The 19,041-nt window shown below is 37.1% G+C and overlaps 1 protein-coding gene across 3 annotated transcripts in view; it reads left to right on the top strand.

Moving 5' to 3' along the window:
* The window catches only part of LOC150106615 (metabotropic glutamate receptor-like), a 280,429-nt gene that overhangs the window by 237,568 nt on the left and 23,820 nt on the right, over window positions 1-19,041 (top strand). For all 3 annotated transcript variants that reach the window (XM_090392577.1, XM_090392576.1, XM_090392578.1), the window contains one exon: window positions 17,429-18,115. In XM_090392577.1, the coding sequence (XP_090248703.1) occupies window positions 17,429-18,115 (687 nt within the window). The remainder of the gene's footprint in view (window positions 1-17,428; window positions 18,116-19,041) is intronic.

Raw genomic sequence — 19,041 nt, 5'->3', positions numbered from 1 at the left:
TCAGTGAAACCATTTCATCTCTCTTATTTTTGATACTTCTGGCATTTGTAAACAAACATGGCAATTCATTTTTAGGTCTAACCAGTCCTATTGAAGCCACTTGTTGGTTTGGATTTCCTCACCACACTTACCCAATCACCTTTATCACCACTTACCACATATGTCTGCTCCATCTCAACTTCCCCACCCATGTTGCAATATACTCCATCTTCATACACGCATTCGTTACCACTTTCAACATCCACTCTCCTTATGCCAAGTCTCCCTGTCCATCTTCCCCCCCCCCCTGTTTCCCTGTTCTTTGTGCATCCCCTTTCTCTCTTCATCTCTCACACTACTACTACTGTTTTCACTGCCAACCAATTCTGTCTCTTCAATACCACTCTCCTGATTTTTTACTTCATCTCTTGCTTCTGATCTCTTGCACGCATCACACACTGTGCTTCCATCCTATAACACTTTCTCCAGTGCACTTGCTCCAAAGCCATTCAAATGTAGCCATCATGCCTGTATAATTTCATTCTTCCCTCAAACAATGCCATACATCCACAAAGTGTACTCCCTTCACCTCACACAGCTCTTCTAGCATACCATTCATGATTTTGGCTAGCTAAAAGAAGTTAAATGAACATGAAAAAAACAAGACTTCTGAGGAACTGTGATTTTCACCTATATATACAGTCAGTTAGATAAAATAAGAATAGTACATTAACAAAATATAAAGATTGTCTTCTACCCTCCTGCCTTAGTAAGATCTCTAATCTCCTGAAACCTCTCAAAACACCTGGTGTCTCCAAGATCAACTGTTCCTGTGGTTTACACTAGGAAATGAAAGGAAACACAAGTTGGGACTGGAAACACATATAACTGAAACTAAACATCAATATTATAGCAACAAACTAAAATCATGCTTCACATAGATTATGGTTTTTCCTCAAGAGTGTTCAAGGAGTCAGCTGAAATTAGCAAACATTCCTCAACACTGCAACAAAAAACAAATCTGGTGTTCGCTAATTCAAACCAGCATGCATGCGATTAACAGTAGTTTGCAGCACCATGAACCAGTTCATGTCCTGAAAGCTGCATTTGCAATAGTAAATGCATGCTTTTCATTGTTATTCCTGTTTTCAAATATTTCATTATGTATGTTACCTGTTATAACCTGTTTTTATAGCATTTATTCACATATTTTTCCAGATGTGAAATGCAAGAATTTTCATGAAGCTAGTAGAGTGATCAATAAAATCTATCCCATCTGTTTCTTTCATGTGGAATAATACATGCAAAAACATTTCTAATAGATCTTACTTTTCCTTTGAGTCTTTTTTTTTTTTTTTTTGGTGACCATATCACTTTAGATTAGATCTGTTCACATATGAAAAATAGTAGTATCAGATTCCTCCCTAATATCCTCATTTTTAATATTATTCTGCCATTGATGCCATCTGTTCATGTTCCCTAATTTTTCTTAGAAGTCTAATTTCCGTGTTGCCAGTCTTTGATCAAGTGTTTTATTTCTAACCCAACTCTTCGATCTGTAAGTTAAAACTGGTTTGTACACTACCTTTTTTACAGCTACATTAGTGTTTTGACTAATTTCTCACTTTATCCATATAAATTTATTCACTTGTCTCCCTGACACATCAGTTTTGCTAATTGTGTTATATATTTTAATATTTAGTTTGCCATTCACAAAAAATTGTGTCTGAACTTAGCTTGTTTTTCTTCAAGTTGACCTTCCACCATTTCCCCCTCATTTTTATAGATAAGTACTATGAGAACTCTACTAAAATAATCAGAAATTCTATCCTGTGATCAGGCCATCTGAATAATGCAATGTTGTATTTCTCTTGACTATTTTCCCCCACTGTTCTGTCATTTATTTCATTCAGCAATATTTCAAAGTAATTACTCACAGCATATAGAATCTTTTTGTCTTCTGTATACATGTCACCTTTATCATCTCAATTCCTTTTGCAGTACCCTTGTCTCCATTTAAAAGCTTTTTCAATAGCCTCCAGAAAACATTTTACCACCTTCTTGATCTTTATTATTTATATTCTTACCAAAGTCTTTCCATGACTTTTTTTTAACTGCTTTTACACATTGCTTTGCTTCCTTAATTTTTCTCTGTTCTCTCAGAGCACATGCTGATCTGCTTGCTATTAACTTTCTTCTTTTCTGTGACTTTTTCATAACCTTTCTGAGTTTATCATGGAGTTCGTATTTTTCTACTGAATCTCCAAGATTTGGTTCTTGTTTTCAAACTTTCATTTTTTCTTGAATAATGTTTGTGTATTTGAGTCTACAGTTCGCTTATGAAAGCTGCTCAATTTTAAGTCATTTTAAAACTTTTTTACACACTCTTCTTTTTAATACGATATTCAATTTTATCCTAGTCAAAACTAAATGGTGATCACTTCCTACTTCAAATCCTCTGTATACTTGTGTCTTGAACTAGCATGAAGATATTGTTATTCAGCAATATCATAGTCAGTGAGACTTTTCTTATTTCTTGTCTTCTCTCCATGTGAATTTGTGAACAGCTTTACGTTGGAACATTGTATTGTGGTAGTAATCACTAGTTCATATGAAGTGAGCTGTGGGAGGGCGCTAATGGGTCGAGCGCTACGGACGTGTTTTGAAGAGCTCCTGATTCAGATAGGTTTTACTAGGAATAATTAAGTATATATGTGTAATTGTTTAAGTAAGAGCGGCTGTAAACGTTGTACGCTACCGATATTATTAGTGTGGGTTTTTTTCCTTGCTTAAACTAAATACGAAATCATTAATATTAGACCTAGTAACCTGCAGAGAAAAAAAAAAAAAATGGCGGCGGCATTGTCATTCCATGATTTTAATTTGGATTTCAGTCGTTTCGTTAAGTGTGAGGTCTGTTATATGTATTCCTTCGATTACATAAATGATTTGTGGATGTTTAGTGCGGATGGAAGAAGGATGTGTGCAAAATGTGACCTGAACGAGGAATTGATAAATGCGAATATGAAGTTGATGACAGAAAGTGCTAGTACCGATTGTGTCGCGAGTGCACGTTTGAAAGAGAAGGATGGTGAGGAAGACAGGAGAAAAAATGTTCAAAAATCAGGAAAAAAGAAAAAGAGCGATTTGACAACCGTAACGGATGTTAAAAGGGACGAAAGTGAGGAGGAAAGAAACGAAATTGAGAGAACGAATGAAAGTAGAAATGGCGTGATGCAGAAATCGCAAGTAAAAAAAATCGAAAGAATGACTGATGGCGAAAGTTGGACGCATGTTGGAACGAAAGTACTGAACCAAAGAAAGATGAATGACAGTAAAAGTGAGAAGAATGATAGCGAAAGTTGAACGCATGTTAATTCGAAAGTACGGAAACAAAGAAAGAACGGAAACAAAGAAAGATAAATGAGAGGGAAAGTGAGAAGAGGGGGTTGAGAGTTAGAAAGTTAGAAAGATTTAATGATAGAGAGAATGTGTCGCGAGGTTCGGAAGGTGAATTGAATTGGATGAAGCAAGACATGAAATGGATGCGGAATGAAATTAAGAGAATTCAGGTCAAAACTATTAAAATAAATCATGATGGCATGAAAGAGTTAACGAAAGATGAGCGAGTGGCGTTGTATGGCGACTCCATTATTAAAGGTGTGCTAGAGGATAAAATGCACAAGGTATGTTTTCCAGCCGGTAAAATGAGTAGAGTGATTGAGGCATTGAATATGAGGCGGGAGCGAGCAAAAGAGTTAATTGTATTAATTGGTACAAATGATTTGAGAGATAACAAAGAGCATGTCAAAATGAATGTCAGGGGACTGCTTGGAAAGATAAAAGAGAATGGTGTGACAGGAAGGGTAGTCAGTGTGTTGCCTAGGTATGATTGTGGTGAAATGAGGCGGAGAGCAAGGATTATGAATGATATTCTGGCTGAAATGTGTGAGGATATGGGAGTACAGTTTGTTAATGTGTGGAATGAGTTTGAGGGACGAAGTGAGCTGTATGGGAGTGATGGACTGCATTTGAGTGGTTATGGTGCGAGTCATTTGGAGAGACTGCTGCTGGAAAGTAAAGAAGTGAATACAGAGAATGAATCAGATCGAGAGGGGAGTGATGTGGAAGAGCAGGAGAGTAAGACAGGAGAGATTGAAGAAGTGGAAATGAATGGGGAAGTGAGTGGTATGAGTATAGAAAATGAGAGAATGGGTGTGCAAGAGGAGCAGGGAAATGGGGAGGCTCGGGGTGGACAGAGGTACACAGCGTGAGAAAGGTGGATGCTCCAAGAGGAGGTGAGAGCATGTGTAGGCAGGAAAGTAATGGGATGATCAGGGATCAAGAGGAAACAGATGGAATTGCAAAGGGTTCTAAAATGAAGAAGCAGAAAGGGAAACAGCCTCAGTCCAGCATGGAGAGATCACATCGAGTGAGTGGTATCAGTGGAACTAGCTGTAGATCCAGAAATGAGTTGTTGAGTTTATATACCAATGCTAGAAGTATAAGAAACAAGGCGGTTGAAATAGTTCCACTAATTGATTCTGTGCACCCAGAGATTGTCGGAATAAGTGAAACATGGTTAGATGAGGACGACATCCTGACAGGAATAGAGATGGAAAGGTATGATGTGTTTCGAGAGGATAGAAGGGGTAAAAAGGGACGGGGGAGTGCTGTTGATGATAGAGAAAGAATTATGTCCATACAAGGTAGAGATGCAAGAGGGAAATGGGGCCAGTGGTTTTGAGGCAGTATGGTGTGAGATAGAGGTGAATAGAATCAATTACTTGGTGGGATGCTGTTACAGACCTGGTAATGTGGATGGTGGTGATAGTGAAATGTATAGTCAAATAAGCCAAGCAAATAAGAAAAGGGTGATCATTATGGGTGATTTTAATTATGGCAATATAGACTGGAATGAAGAGATAGCAACTGGAAATAAAGAAAATGAGTTTCTTGAGTTTTTGAGGGATAACTACCTGAGACAGTATGTAACAGAGGGCACAAGAGGATTAAGGGTCTTGGATTTGGTCATCTCATCGGAGGATGTAATTATCAATGAAGTATCAAATCATCCACCAATTGGTGAAAGTGACCATGAGGTGATTACTTGGGTGGTTACCAGCAGTGCAAGGACCCCTGTGAAAAAAGGGTAAATTTGGAACTACAAGGGGGGTGATTATGAAGAGCTCAGGAGACAGCTTGCAGGTGTAGCATGGAATGAGGAGTTAGCTGGAAAAGAGATCAATGCAGCTTGGAGGATTTTCAAAAAATATTTAGTAGATGCAATGTCTAAATGTATACCATGGGTGAGAAGGTTAAATAAGGTAGGTGTGAGATGGATGAATAAAGAGATTAAGCATGCAATACAGAGAAAAAGGGCATTGTGGAGGCAGCATAAGAGAAGTGGAAGTAACCAATTTCATGAGGTCTACAAAGACCAGGCAAGGAGGGTGACTTGGTTGGTGAGAGTAGCTAAAGAGAGGTATGAACAGCAGTTAGCTAATGAAGCTAAAATGAATCCTAGGGAGTTCTTTCGATATGTAGCCAGCAAAAGAAAGAATGATTATGGAAGAATGACATTGATTGGAGGAAATAGTATAAAGACAGCTGTTGCAGAATGTGTGGTGGAGATACTTAATGAGCAGTTCATTAAGATCTTTCAATCTTGTGAATGTTACTTCATGGAGAGATTAAGAGCAGTTGATGATGGGGAGGAGAGACTGACTGTAAGTGAGCAAGAGGTGTTTGGGGAGTTGAGTAAACTAGATGTAAATAAGGCTGTGGGACTTGATAATATATCACCATGTATTCTGAAGGAATGTGCCAGAGAGTTGACACCTGCCTTGACATATTTTTTTAATACGAGTCTTGCACTCGGTCAAGTCCCTAAAGAGTGGAAGGAGGGCAAGATTGTGCCACTTCATAAAGGAGGTGATCAAACTATAGGCCTATCTGTGTGTCAGGTGTTGTGGTTAAGTTGTTGGAGAAGCTTGTGAGAACTAGGATCCAGAGTTGGGTTGACAACAATGGTGTAATCTTTGATGGACAGCATGGATTTGCTAAAGGGAGGTCGTGTTTTAGTAATCTACTTACTTATTACAATAAAGTGACTGCTTCCTTGGACAGAGGAGAAGGATACACAGTAATATACTTGGATTTTGCAAAAGCTTTTGATAGAGTACCTCATGATAAGTTGACAGTCAAACTAGAGCAGATGAGGTTGGACATTGGATTGGAGACTGGCTATCTGATAGGTATCAACAAGTTGTGTATGGGGGTGCAATATCCAGGAAAGGGAAAGTCACTAGTGGAGTGCCTCAGGGATCTGTTTTAGGGCCATTACTATTTAACTTGTATATTAATGATATTGGCGAAGATTTGGATGGAGATATTCAGTTTTTTGCAGATGATGCAAAGTTGGGACGAACCATAAAGAGTAGTGAAGATGTTCTGGCCTTGCAAGAAGACTTGAATAAATTGAGTGATTGGGCAAGCAAATGGGGATGTGAGTTCTATTGTTGCAAAATGTAAGGTTTTAAAATTTGGAAAACAAAGATGGGATGCAGAATTTTTGCTTGGTGAGAATATATTGTTGGAAGTAGAGGAAATAAGAGATCTGGGGGTGATAGTGGATAAGGATCTAAAATTTAGGGGACACATCGCCAAAATTGTGAAGACAACACAAAGACTTCTGGGAATGATGCGGAGGACACTGACGTGTAGAAGTAGGGAGATTCTTGTTCCATTGTATAAGGCTTTGATTAAGCCACACATGGACTATTGTGCCCAGATTTGGTCACCTGGTTTTCAGAAGGATGAAGAGATGTTGGAAAGGGTCCAAAGGCGACTGACTAAGGTAGTTTCTGACCTCTGGAATGTCGAGTATGAGGAAAGATTGAAAAGATGTAATTTGCAGAGTCTAGTGGAGAGAAGGAAGAGGGGGAGATATGATAGAGACCTACAAGTTGGTAAGGGGTTGTTATAGGATCAATGGTGGAGAAGTTCTACAGAGAATAGTGGGAGATCAGGGGAGAACCAGAGGTCATCCCTGGAAACTGCATAAAGAGGGTGTGAGTAGGGGAGTGAGAGGCAGGTTTTTTTCATGCAGAGTTGAGTGATTGGAATGCCTTGCCTGAGAGTGTGGTGTCTGCAAGGAGTTTGAATGTGTTTAAGACGCGGTATGATGAGATGTGTGTGGGATAAAAGGACCTCCTAGATGAGTCTTTGACTCCATGAGGTCTTGTTTAATAATAATAATAATAATAATAATATCCTGAACAGAAATCCAGCAGGTACTTGCCATTATTAGCTTTGCTCTTTTCTCCAAATTTTTCCAAAATATTTCTATATGGTAATCATTTCCTACTCTGCTATTTAGATCTCCAACAAGGACCAACTTTTTCTTTTTCTTTCTGTCAGCTGCCTTCTCTAACACATCAAAAAATTCTTTCACTTCTTCCTTGGTAGTACCTTCTGTGGGACCATAGATAGACATGAATAAGTCTCAATGTTCAATTCCCTGTTTTGATGTTTGCCTGCATCATTCTGCTTAATATTGCCTACCATTCTAGAAGATCCTCCTCCTGTTTAGTGTTAAATACTATAGCTGCTCCTTCCTTTTCCTGATCATTACTGCCAGAATAACATCTTGTAGTGATTATTTAGAAGCATCACTTGTTTTTGTCATCACACTTCAGTTTAGGTAACATGAGTTATGCCAATCTGGTACTTCTCTAGTTCTTTTTCCAGTTCCACTGACAGAAGAACTAGAGAAGTACCAGGTTAACATAATTGGAGCCACAAATCACATAAGTTATTGATTACTCTTATGTTAATAGTGCCAATCTTGAATTCTGCTGATAGTGATTTGGAGTCTGTGGAGTTTGTTTTAGTTCAGCATAGTCTTTTCAATTGAAGCATAGTTCTAACATTTTGTGTTAAAATTAGTGTTTTTTTTGTTTAGATGAAAGTTGTGGTTTCATCTATTTCAAAGTTCTTGTTTCACTCTTGAAACTTCATATGTGCCTTTTGCCATCTTAATAGCAGTCTTCTTGGATCTTACAGGTCATTAGATCTGATACCTGGTATACTGGGTTAACCCTTCTCCTTCATCCAGGCATTGGAGTGGCATAAGGTAGTCAACTCAGAGGTCTAGGGAGCCTCTATAATGAAAGAAAAATCCAAATTTCACAGTGGATTCAAGAAGTTAAAAGGCAGTCCTGATGGCGGGGGGGTGAAGCATCATATCAAATCATATCAAATTTCTGGTGTCAATAGGTGCAATGCATAGAAGGAGAGAGAAAATACCAAGGAAAATGTATGAAATCTAAGTTATGTTAAATGTTGCTAAACAAAAGAAAAAAGAATATGAAAAAGAAAACTTTGGTAAGAATATAAGATTTTGTATTTGTAATGTACATGATGTAAAAGTTTTCAAAACAACTATAGTTCTGACCACAGAAATGAGAGCTGTCATTGGCAGACTGCCAAGAAGAGTCAATTCATGTTTAAGGGGAGAAAAAAATAAGCAATGTACGAATTGGTTACCAACATGCAAAATCACGTGCTTTATACATAAAATTTTCCAACTGTTATACAAGCAAAATAGTTACCGCTTTAAAAACTACAATGATCATAAAAGAGAAGTTAATTTTCCAACGTGTAATAATAAACACTCATCCCACAATACAGATTGATTACCCTATTATTGGAATGGATTCTGCTTCCAACATGCGCAGAAGTGTCAAAGGGTCTGGTATCTGTGGGCATACTATATTAACAGATCTAAATCTGACTATGAAAGAACTAAATGATGAAAGGTTGCTTCTTGCAAATAGTGTCTTCTAGTCTCTTGCAAATTTATTGGGTGCAACTTCTGTTCATCTGTGATTCTCCTCTCTCATAGACCACTGCTGTGATACATCTAAAGACAAAGTTGATCTCCTGGCATCATTTTTTTCTCCTATTTCTCCAGTATTCATTCTACCAGTTTTATTTAAAAGTTGTGCACCAGAAATATGTTTGATTTCAGTTGTATATATAGAATAATACCAGCTTGTATTATTCAGTTCATTCCAATAAAGAAAATAAAGGTCTGTCTAACAAACTACCAACTCATTGTCCTCATCTCTAATTTTTTCCAAAATAATGGAGAAGGTCATTAACCATTGATATTTTCACAAGCTGATGATAACTAGTTAATCAGTGACCATCACTGTGACTTTTGTCACTCTAGATCCACAGCAGATATCCTTGTTCTACATTGCCTATTTTTAGATATATGCCATGGAAAGCAGTGAAAAAAGCTGTGTTGTTATACTTGACATTTTCAAGGCATTTATTAGGGTATGACATACAGGGTTACTTAGCTCAGTGCCAGCCTATGATCCTTTCTGCTCTTTGTAATTGGGTGGCCTGTTTTCTCTCTGGTTAAATATTTACTGTGCATGTAAAAGATAGCTTCATATTCCCATTTCTCTACCACCAATTCAGAAGTGCCTCATTGTACTGTTCTATCATTTCAGATTCTCTTTAATTTCTCAGGGATACCTCATTGCACTGTTCTGTCACTTGCTTTGTCTTTATCCTTAAATAATCTCATTGCCTTTGAAACATTACCCATAGTTTTGCTGATGATAGCATTTCATACTCATATGACAAAACTTGCAGTGTTCAAACACCCTAAGCCTCAAGATCTTCTAAAACCTTGAACACTGATATCCATCCTGTTCTTCAGTGACATAAACAACTTAGTTACCTTCAGTGCAGTGGAAACAAAGGATTAAACTAAATTTATTATAGTCTAACCAAGTGAAAAATAAACTTTCAACATCTTTCTCTAAATCCAGAGTAATTTATTAAAAAAAGGGTGGCACACCATTTGGCAACTCCTATAGGTTGAGATGACTTGCTAATACTTCTGCCTGGTATCTCCACTTGGGCATGGCTCCCACTGAAGAGACCTCAATAAAGGTTGAAACTAGTCTGGGTAGTGGCCCTTCCCTTAATGCATAACATTAGACATATCTGCAAGGAGATGTGTTTTGCATTATGGGAGATACTGAGATAGGAGTGTTGGTAGCTTGCTCCACCTTTGCAAGGAGTTGCCCTGGTGTTGTACCACCTGACCTCAGTCCTGAAGATACTTTCAGGCGCAAACTTTGTTTGCTCACACTTGGATAAAGGATTAAACTAAATTTATTATACCCTAAGCCTCAAGATCTTCTAAAACCTTCAACACTGATATCCATCCTGTTCTTCAGTGGCATAAACAACCTAGTTACCTTCAGTGCAGTGGAAACAAAGCTCTCTCTCTCTCTCTCTCTCAAAAAGATCTTAGCCTACAATGGGCCTTGTTGGTCAAGTGGATAGCTCTTCACTCTCCAACCAGTAGATCATGGGAATTTGAATCCCATTAAAGGCTTGGATGTTTATGAATATCTTTAGGTGGGAGATGAATTTCATCATCCAAACTAGCATCCCATTGTTCTTACCTCAGTGCTCATAAAAGTGATAGAGAAGGTTATCATCAACAACCAAATTCTTCATTACCTGGACACCCATCATTTAGTGATCACCATATAAATTCTGCCATTCTTGTCCCACAGCAGAACTCCTTGCTTATTTTACCACCTTTGGATGTAAACCATGGAAAAGTTTTGAGAAACTCAAGTCACTCTTGATATTTCTAAGGCATTTGATGAAATCTCGCATCATGGCCTTCTTAGTAACACCATGGTGGATGGTTGTTAAGATAGTTACGTGACTTGCAATGAACAAACAGAGAGGAAGCTGGTGACCTACTCACAAAGAGTAGGAAAACCATGGTAGCTTCACTTTTCACTTTCCTACATTTCTAGCCTGTTTGAATCATCCTGCAAGTGTTGCATGTGTCACACATCCCTAATGACCTGCTTTTCATAACCTATGCCTTAAAACTGATCTCCTCAGTTGGATAAAGATATACATGATATTTCAAGCTATCAAATCACAGCCCATCTTATTACCTGGAAGAAAGATCCGCTTTCACTCTTTCTTATTTTTGATAATATTCTGATTTCCAGTCAACTTCCTCTTTGTGGTCTGATTTTCACATCTGTTTTATCATGGCTTAAACATATTGCATTCACCACCTCATCTTCTAAAAATTGGATATTTTTTTTTTATCCAAAACACCATATCATGAGAAGGTGAGCGAAGATTATGAATAGTATGCTAGCAGATTGTGTGAGGAGAAAGGAGTTCATTTTGTGAATGTGTGGAATGAATTCAAGGGGCAAAGAGAGCTATATAAAATAGATGGAGTACATTTGAAAGGATTTGGTGTGACTGTATATCACCTCTTGCTGAAAGAGAAAGTGAATGAAGTGAATGTAAGACCTAAGGAAGCAAGAGGTGTTGTGGAAGAGCAGGAGAATAAGGTAAGTGAGTTTGTAAATGGAGAGGTCAGTGGCAAGAGTGCAGAGAATGAGGGAGAGAGAGAGAGAGAGAGAGAGAGAGAGAGAGAAGGAACACAGGGTGGACAGTGAGACACTGCATCAGAAGTGCAGATGATTTCAGGAGTAGATGTGTGCAAGAAAGGATTAAGATAGTCAAGGATGTGAGATTGATATTACATCTGGGGAAAGGAGGGTAATATTAGTGATGATATACAGGAATACACAGGAGGGGGAGTGTGTGGAAGAGTCATCATATCCGAGAAGTGGGGTCAATGGAACTTTTTCTAGAAACAGAAATGAGCTAGCATGTATGTTTAAAATGCTAGAAGTATTCAAAACAAGGGGAATGAAATTGCAGCATTGATAGAGTTCGTTCACCCAAAAATTGTTAGTATAAGTGAGACTTGGTTGAACGAGGATGACATTCTCAGGAATAGAGATGGAGGGATATTTAGTCTTTTGCAAAGACAGACAAAGCAAAAAGGGAGGAAGAGTGTTATTGATAATGGCAGAGGAGTTGCGCCCATCTATGGTGCAGATGACAGGAACAAATACTGATAGTGGTTTTGAAGAAGTATGGTGTGAAGTGGAGGTGGACATGAAGAAATGTTTAGTAGGATGTTGCTATAGACCTGGCAATGTGGAAGGCAGCTAGAAGGAAATGTTTAGACAAATTGGTCTGGCTATTATGGGCAATTTCAATTATGGTGATATTGACTGGAATGAAGAGACAGCATCAGTAACCAAAGAAAATTAATCTGAATTTTTGAGGGACAACTATCTTAAGCAGTACATAAGAGGCCACACATGTATTCAGGGTCTTGGATTTGATTATTTCATCAGAAGATATTGTTGTAAGTGAAGTGTCACATTATCATCTAATTGGTGAAAGTGACCATGAAGTGATCACTTGGATAGTGGCCAGCCATAACCGGACTTTTGTGAGAAAGGATTATATGTGAAACTATAGAGGCAGGTGATTATAATAAACTCAGGAGGCAGCTTGCAGCGAAATCATGGAATGAGAATTGCATGGGAAGGCAATCAGTGCTGCTTGGTCTCTACTCAGGAAGTATCTGGTAGAGACAATGACTGAGTCTATTCCAAAGGTCAGGAGATTAAATTAGGTAGTTGTAAAATGGATGATAGAAGAAGTGAAGCATGCAGTCTGAAAAAAAAAAGGCATTGTGGAGGCTGCACAAGATGGGGGTGATAATCAGTTACATGAAGAGTACAAAGAGCAAGCAAGGAAGGTGATTCGCTTGGTATGGGTAGCAAAAGTGCAGTATGAGCATCAGTTAGCAAATAAGGCTAAAAGAAATCCTCTAGAGTTGTTGGATATGTGGCCAGTAGAAGGAAGAATGATTTTGTAAAGTTGATGTTGGTCAGTGATAATGGGAGAATGATAAACAATATAGTAGAGGTGTTTAATGTGCAATTTTAAAGTATTCCACCCTTGCGATTGTAACATAATGCAGAACTTGACAGCAGTAGGACTGGGAAAGAAACCAATGATGGTGAACAAGTAAGAGGAACTGAGTAAACTTGATGTCAACAAGGCCATGGAACTTGATGGTATATTGCCAATGTGTCTTGAGGAAATGGTCCAGGGAATTAACAACAGCTTTAACTTACATTTTTAACATGAGTTTTAGATTAGCCCAGGTTCCAAAGGAGTTGAAAGATGGCAGAATTGTTCTGCTTCATAAAGGTGGGGGTGATAAGACTAAGGCTTCAAATTATAGACCAATCTGCTTGTCTGGAGTTGTGGTCAAGGTGTTGGAGAAGCTAATGACGCCAAGGATTCAGAACTGGGTTGAGAACAGTATAATTCTCATTAATGGCCAGCATGGGTTAGCTACAGAAAGACCTTGTTTTAGCAATCTGCTTACTTTTTATAATAAGGTAACGAATAGCACAAGCAGAGCTGTTGCCATATCAGATCGTGCCCTGAAGCAAACAATTAAGTATTGCCCCTGGTGGATTATAAGACAAAAATATAAAAAAATCTCCAATTGCTATTTTGTTTTTATTGCAAGAGAAACATTAATGCAAAACAATTATATAATAATATTAATTAAATGTTTGCTCTATGAGGACATCACACAATAAAACTGTTTAGAAGCTCTTCTAAATTTAAATTATAAGCTATGTCCACCTCTATCGATATAGTTGCTAGACCAACCAATCTTTCTTGGCATGCTATTCGCAAATAATTTTTAATCAGTTTAAGCTCGGAAAAACTTCTTTCCACCTTACTACGCTAACAGGAATTGTTAGAGTAGCGACCCGCCTACCGCAATATGACTGAACGAGCGCCTTTATTAAGCAGGGCCGTGAAGCAGGCTGCCTCTATGCTACACCCTGTCAACGGTACTGAATACAAGGGGATGCATATATAGTAGTATGTTTAGATTTTGCAAAGTCTTTTGGTAGATTAACACATGACATGACAGTAGTTAAATTGGAACAGATGGGTGTTGAAAGTTTTCCCATTTGGTTATACTATAAATTAAAGATACCAAGAAATTATATTCTTGGTTTAATCCTTCATCGAAGTGTAAGCAAACAAAGTTTGCACGTGAAGTAACTTCACGACTGGGGAAATCATATATAGAGACCAACGACTTCACATCACTTGGTTTAGTATCCCATCATGCAAAGCACATATCTTTATGTATAATGCTAAGCATTCTAGGAATGGTCACTACGGAGATCAGTTTTGACCTTTATTGAGGCTAAAGACCAGTTTTGACCTTTACTGAGGTTTCATCAGTAGTAGCCAAACACAGAAGTGATACCAAGGTTGAAGTAATGCAGAAGTCATATTTCCATATAGAAGTAGCCAAAAGGTATCACAACTTATTATTAAAATACTCTGGATTAGAGTTAGATGTAGAAAGTTTTTCCACTTGGTTATTCTATAAATTAAAGTTGCCAAGAAATTATATTCTTGGTTTATTCTTGGCTACTTGTATTGCTACTTGGCTACTTTTATATGGAAATATGACTTCTGCATTTCTGGGTCTGGCTCTCACTGATGAGACCTCAATAAAGGTCGAAACCAGTCTGGATAGTGACCCTTCCCATAATGCTTAGCATTATACATGTCTGTAAGGATATGCATTATGAGATACTGAGGCAAGTGATGGGAAGTCATTGGCCTATATATATGAGTTGCCCAGTTGTGAAGTTACTCCAAGTGCAAATTTTTTTTTCTCACACTTAGATAAAGAATTAAACCAAGAATGTAATTTCTTGGCATCTTAATTCATGGAACAGATGGGATTGGATGGTAGATTAGTGCATTGGATTGGAGATTGGCTGTCTGATAGGTATCAACAGAGTGCGTATGGGAAAGTGATATTCCAGAAGAGGAAAGTCGCTAGTGGTGTTCCCCAGGGCCATTGCTATTTAATTTCATGTAAATGCCATTGAAAATGGCTAAAATGGTGATTTACTGATGTTTGCAGATGTAGCTGTTTGTAAACTTGTCAGACTTATGAGTAGAGCAGATGTAGCTTTGCAAGAGGACCTAAATGGACTGTCTGAATGAATGAGTATTTGGGGATATCAGTTTAATGTTGCAAAGTGTAAGGTTTTAAAATTTGGGAAGCAAAGATGGGATGTAGAGTGTAGGATTGTTGGGGATATTTTAGAGGTGAAGGAGACGAAAGATATTGGGTGATGGTGGATAGAGACTTGAAATTTCATGGACATTTTACTAAAATTGTGAGGACAATACAGTGGAATATGAGAATAATGTGAAGAACACTAACATGTAGAAGTAAAGATGTCATGATTCCATTATACAAGACTGAGCAGGCTGCATATGAATTACTCTGCACAGATTTGGTCGCTTGGTTTTTAAAAGGATGATGAGTGTTGGAGCATGTTCAGAGAAATTGACTAAGTTGGTTTGTGGTCTTTGAAATGTAAAATATGACGACAGATTGAAAAATGCAAATTACAAAACCTGGTGGATAGAAAGGGGAGGGGGAACATGATCAAAACATAAGTAGGTAAGGAGTAATTACTAGATTAATGTGAATGATATGTTTTAATAGAATATATGGAAATGGGGAGAATGAGAACCTATCCCTCGAAGCTGCATGAGGCAGGTGTGAGCAGTGGGACAAGGAATCAATTTTTTTGCATGGAGAGTGATGGGTGATTGGAATGTATTGTCTGAGAGTGTGGTGCTTGCAGAGAAAGTGATGCATTTAAGTTTAAGTCAAGGTACAATGTGTGTGTGTGTGTGTGTGTGAGAGAGAATGGGACCTCCCACAATAAGTCTCTTGACTCCGTGGAGGTCTGTTGATAATAATAATTTCTCCTTCCACTCCAGCTCCTAACACTTTATACATCCTAAATCTGGTGAACCTTAGGATGTTGTTCTCACATTTGGGATGGTATACCCCAAACCTCCCTAATTCTTTATTGTATACAGAAGAGGATAATCTGCTTAGTATGTGACCACACTCTCACAGCGTCTCTCTCTCTCTCTCTCCAGTTACTTTTTCATGTTTCTGCATTATGCTTTTTGCTCTATGGAACTGGCCACAACTATTTATTTGCTTTCCTCTAAACATTTAAGAGCACAAGCAATCACTGATCAACATCAACTCCAAACATATTAAACCAATTTTTCCTCACAAAGACTTTAACTTCCAGCTGCTCAAAAAAAGAATATTAATGCATTCCTTTCTCTTAATCCCTGCTCTGCTCACACACATTACACACTTTTTTATTTTATTTATTTTTCATAGTGCAGAAACCCTACTCTAGATGTTAAACATGGAACGTTTTTCAAGCCTTCAGGCTTCCAATAAGCAGGGCAGTTACTCACTGATACTCCTAGCATTCATGTACAGACATAATAAGTTACCTGCATACTCTTTTCTGTAGTTTGTGCGACCTAGTTGTTGGACAACTTGCAGATGTCTGTTCTTATCTAGTGTCTTATTTATGCACATATCTCTGCACATGCTTGATAAGCCCAAACCAGACAAATACAAAATCATTTTCTCCTCATAATCATATCCATGATAATGGAAATGCTCGAATATTTTCAAGCATATTGTGTCAGATTCTGTAATGTTATCATTTTGGTAATTACTCTTCATTCCTATGTAATGTCACTTATATTTGCCCAACATTTCATGCTGTCTTCTCATTTCATTATTATTCTATTGTACATCGAATTTTTATCGAATTTTGGCCTACTTCACTGCAAATTGCACAAGTTACACCACATTTTCTAAGTGTTTTGTTAATTTTGTCAAGCAGTGTTGAAATAGAGAGTCTTACTTTCTTTCTTTTTTCTCTTATATTTCAGTATTGCCAAGTTTCTTACAAACAATATTCTAAAACAATAATCATGTGCAAGTTCAGACTATTCATCTTTTGCTTTTCTTTCTTGCTATTTCACAACACTTCTGGCATCAAACTCTTTATATTATTCTTATGACTAGGGATATAAATTATGGCTCAACAGTAATTTAAAACAGTACAGTACATTAACTTTTAAGTAGTATGATTTTCATTGTCAGCTGTGAGATCTACTACCTTATTTATTGGATGTGTGAAGTGGATTTCAAAAACATACCATATTTGGTCCTAAAACAATTTCCTGATTACTTAATCCATAGCCCACCCATAGTATTCATATATTATAAGTTCTTTCTCAAACATTTTGTGGAAAGGATTGTCATAAAAAAAAAATAGAATTTTCACTGGTAATTAAAATCAGGTGAATTAATATGATGGTAATAATGTGAGGTAATTAATAAAATGAATGGAAAGGATTGTCATGAAAAATAGAATTTTCATTGTTAATTAAAATCAGGTGAATTAATATTTTCTCTGTTTAACATTGTATGTTTAAAGAAAACAAAAGGATTTTTTAAAAAAATTGAAATTTTGTAAATTCCATTTTTTTTTATTTCCTGTTTTCAATAAATTTGTCTGTTCATTAATATTACAAAATAATTTCCTTCTAATTTCAGTCAGCCATTAGAGCACTTGTATTTCTATTAGAATCTGAACATGCAATACAGTTACTGCGATCTGTTGGTAGTGGATCCTCCCCAAAACTGCCATGGATAATTGTTACACCCACAGAAATATGTAGTGAGATTAAAGAAACCTTGCCAAAATCTCATCTTCTTCAGCTAACAAAAGTTCTTTTAATATCTCCCATTTCCACAAGTATTCCTGAATTCCACTCATATTTCCATCAGCTTCTTAGAGAGGACACTGTTCTTTACCACCCTTTGTTGGTAGAGTTCCTCCACTCTTTAAATAGCACTGTTTCACATGAATTATCACAAATTTCAGGAGTGCCACTAAGGAAACCAAAGAAGCAGAACTCAGAAAACTTTCAAAAAACTATATCTAGCATCTCTTATAATAAAGCAGATGTGTCAGCCACAGTTAAAGCAGTGTGGGGTTTGGCAGCATCACTTAAGAGTGTTCAAAAGAAATCTTGCCGAAGAGGATCTGAATGTCTTCTCTATCTGAAAAAGGTTCTTACATCTTATGTTCTTAGAACTGCAAAATCTCTGGATTATTCCTTCAGAGGTAGTGGTATCATTTCATTAGAAGGATCAGACTTGAAGTTCCAAAATGATGGCCTGCTGTCCACTTTAAGATATGGATTGTGCACAATGTCTCCTATGGGAGATGTACAAAAGGTAGGTAGAATAATATTCTCATAGTAATTTTCAACCGTCCTGTTACATCAAAAAGATGGTTTAATAAATAATTGAAACTGTAGCCATTTCGCCATAATAATTATATAACTGATAAAAATAAAATATATGACATTTAATACTTTATGATTTATTATTATCAGTAGCAGCTGGTGACAATAGAAACGGGTGGGGCCAGGGGCCAAAAACAACTTAATTTTTTTTTTATATTTATATAGTGGTTCTCTTATTGATTTATAGTTATTATTTCTATTACAATAATGTTTAGTCAGACTCCACTGATGCACTGAGCTATTAATTTTTTTAAAATTGGAAAAATGAGAAACGTTTTTCCAATAAACTATTTATTTTGTTCATAGTTAAAATATATTGTTTATGGACATAATAAAAATTTAAACTTTAAAATAAATTATAACAAAAAACGACAACAATAATTAAATACACTAAAAACAATACAACAACGAGAATAAATAATAAGACAATGAAAGAATCGCGTGCTACAAATGCAGTGATTGGGCCAGACTAAACGGGCCCCAAGATAAGTGTTGTGCCTGGTAAACAAACATGATCGCTACTGCACATACCTCATATATGCCCTGTGTTCTACACGTATAAAATAGGGCCAGCCGTGGCTGGCCCCAGAGACCGTACTAAGTCGCATTATACAATATTGCCACAAAACTCTATAGTAATTTTTTTATTACACAATAAAACAGATCAACAACGAGAATAAATAATAAGACAATGAAAGAATAAATAATAAGACAATGAAAGAATTGCACGCTATTTACGTACAAATGCAGTGATTGGGCCAGACTAAACGGGCCCCAAAATAAGCGTTGTGCCGGTAAACAAACACGATTGCTAGTGCACGTGGTTCACAATCAAAGAATCGCTCGCTATGTACG

The sequence above is a fragment of the Typopeltis vanoorti genome, chromosome 5, assembly GCF_054136105.1.
Source record: "Typopeltis vanoorti isolate ZY-2024b chromosome 5, IOZ_Tvanoo_1.0, whole genome shotgun sequence".
In the NCBI taxonomy this organism is placed as follows: Eukaryota; Metazoa; Arthropoda; class Arachnida; order Uropygi; family Thelyphonidae; genus Typopeltis; species Typopeltis vanoorti.
Note: the sequence above shows the minus strand (reverse complement) of the source record. Positions and strands in the feature narration are given on the sequence as shown.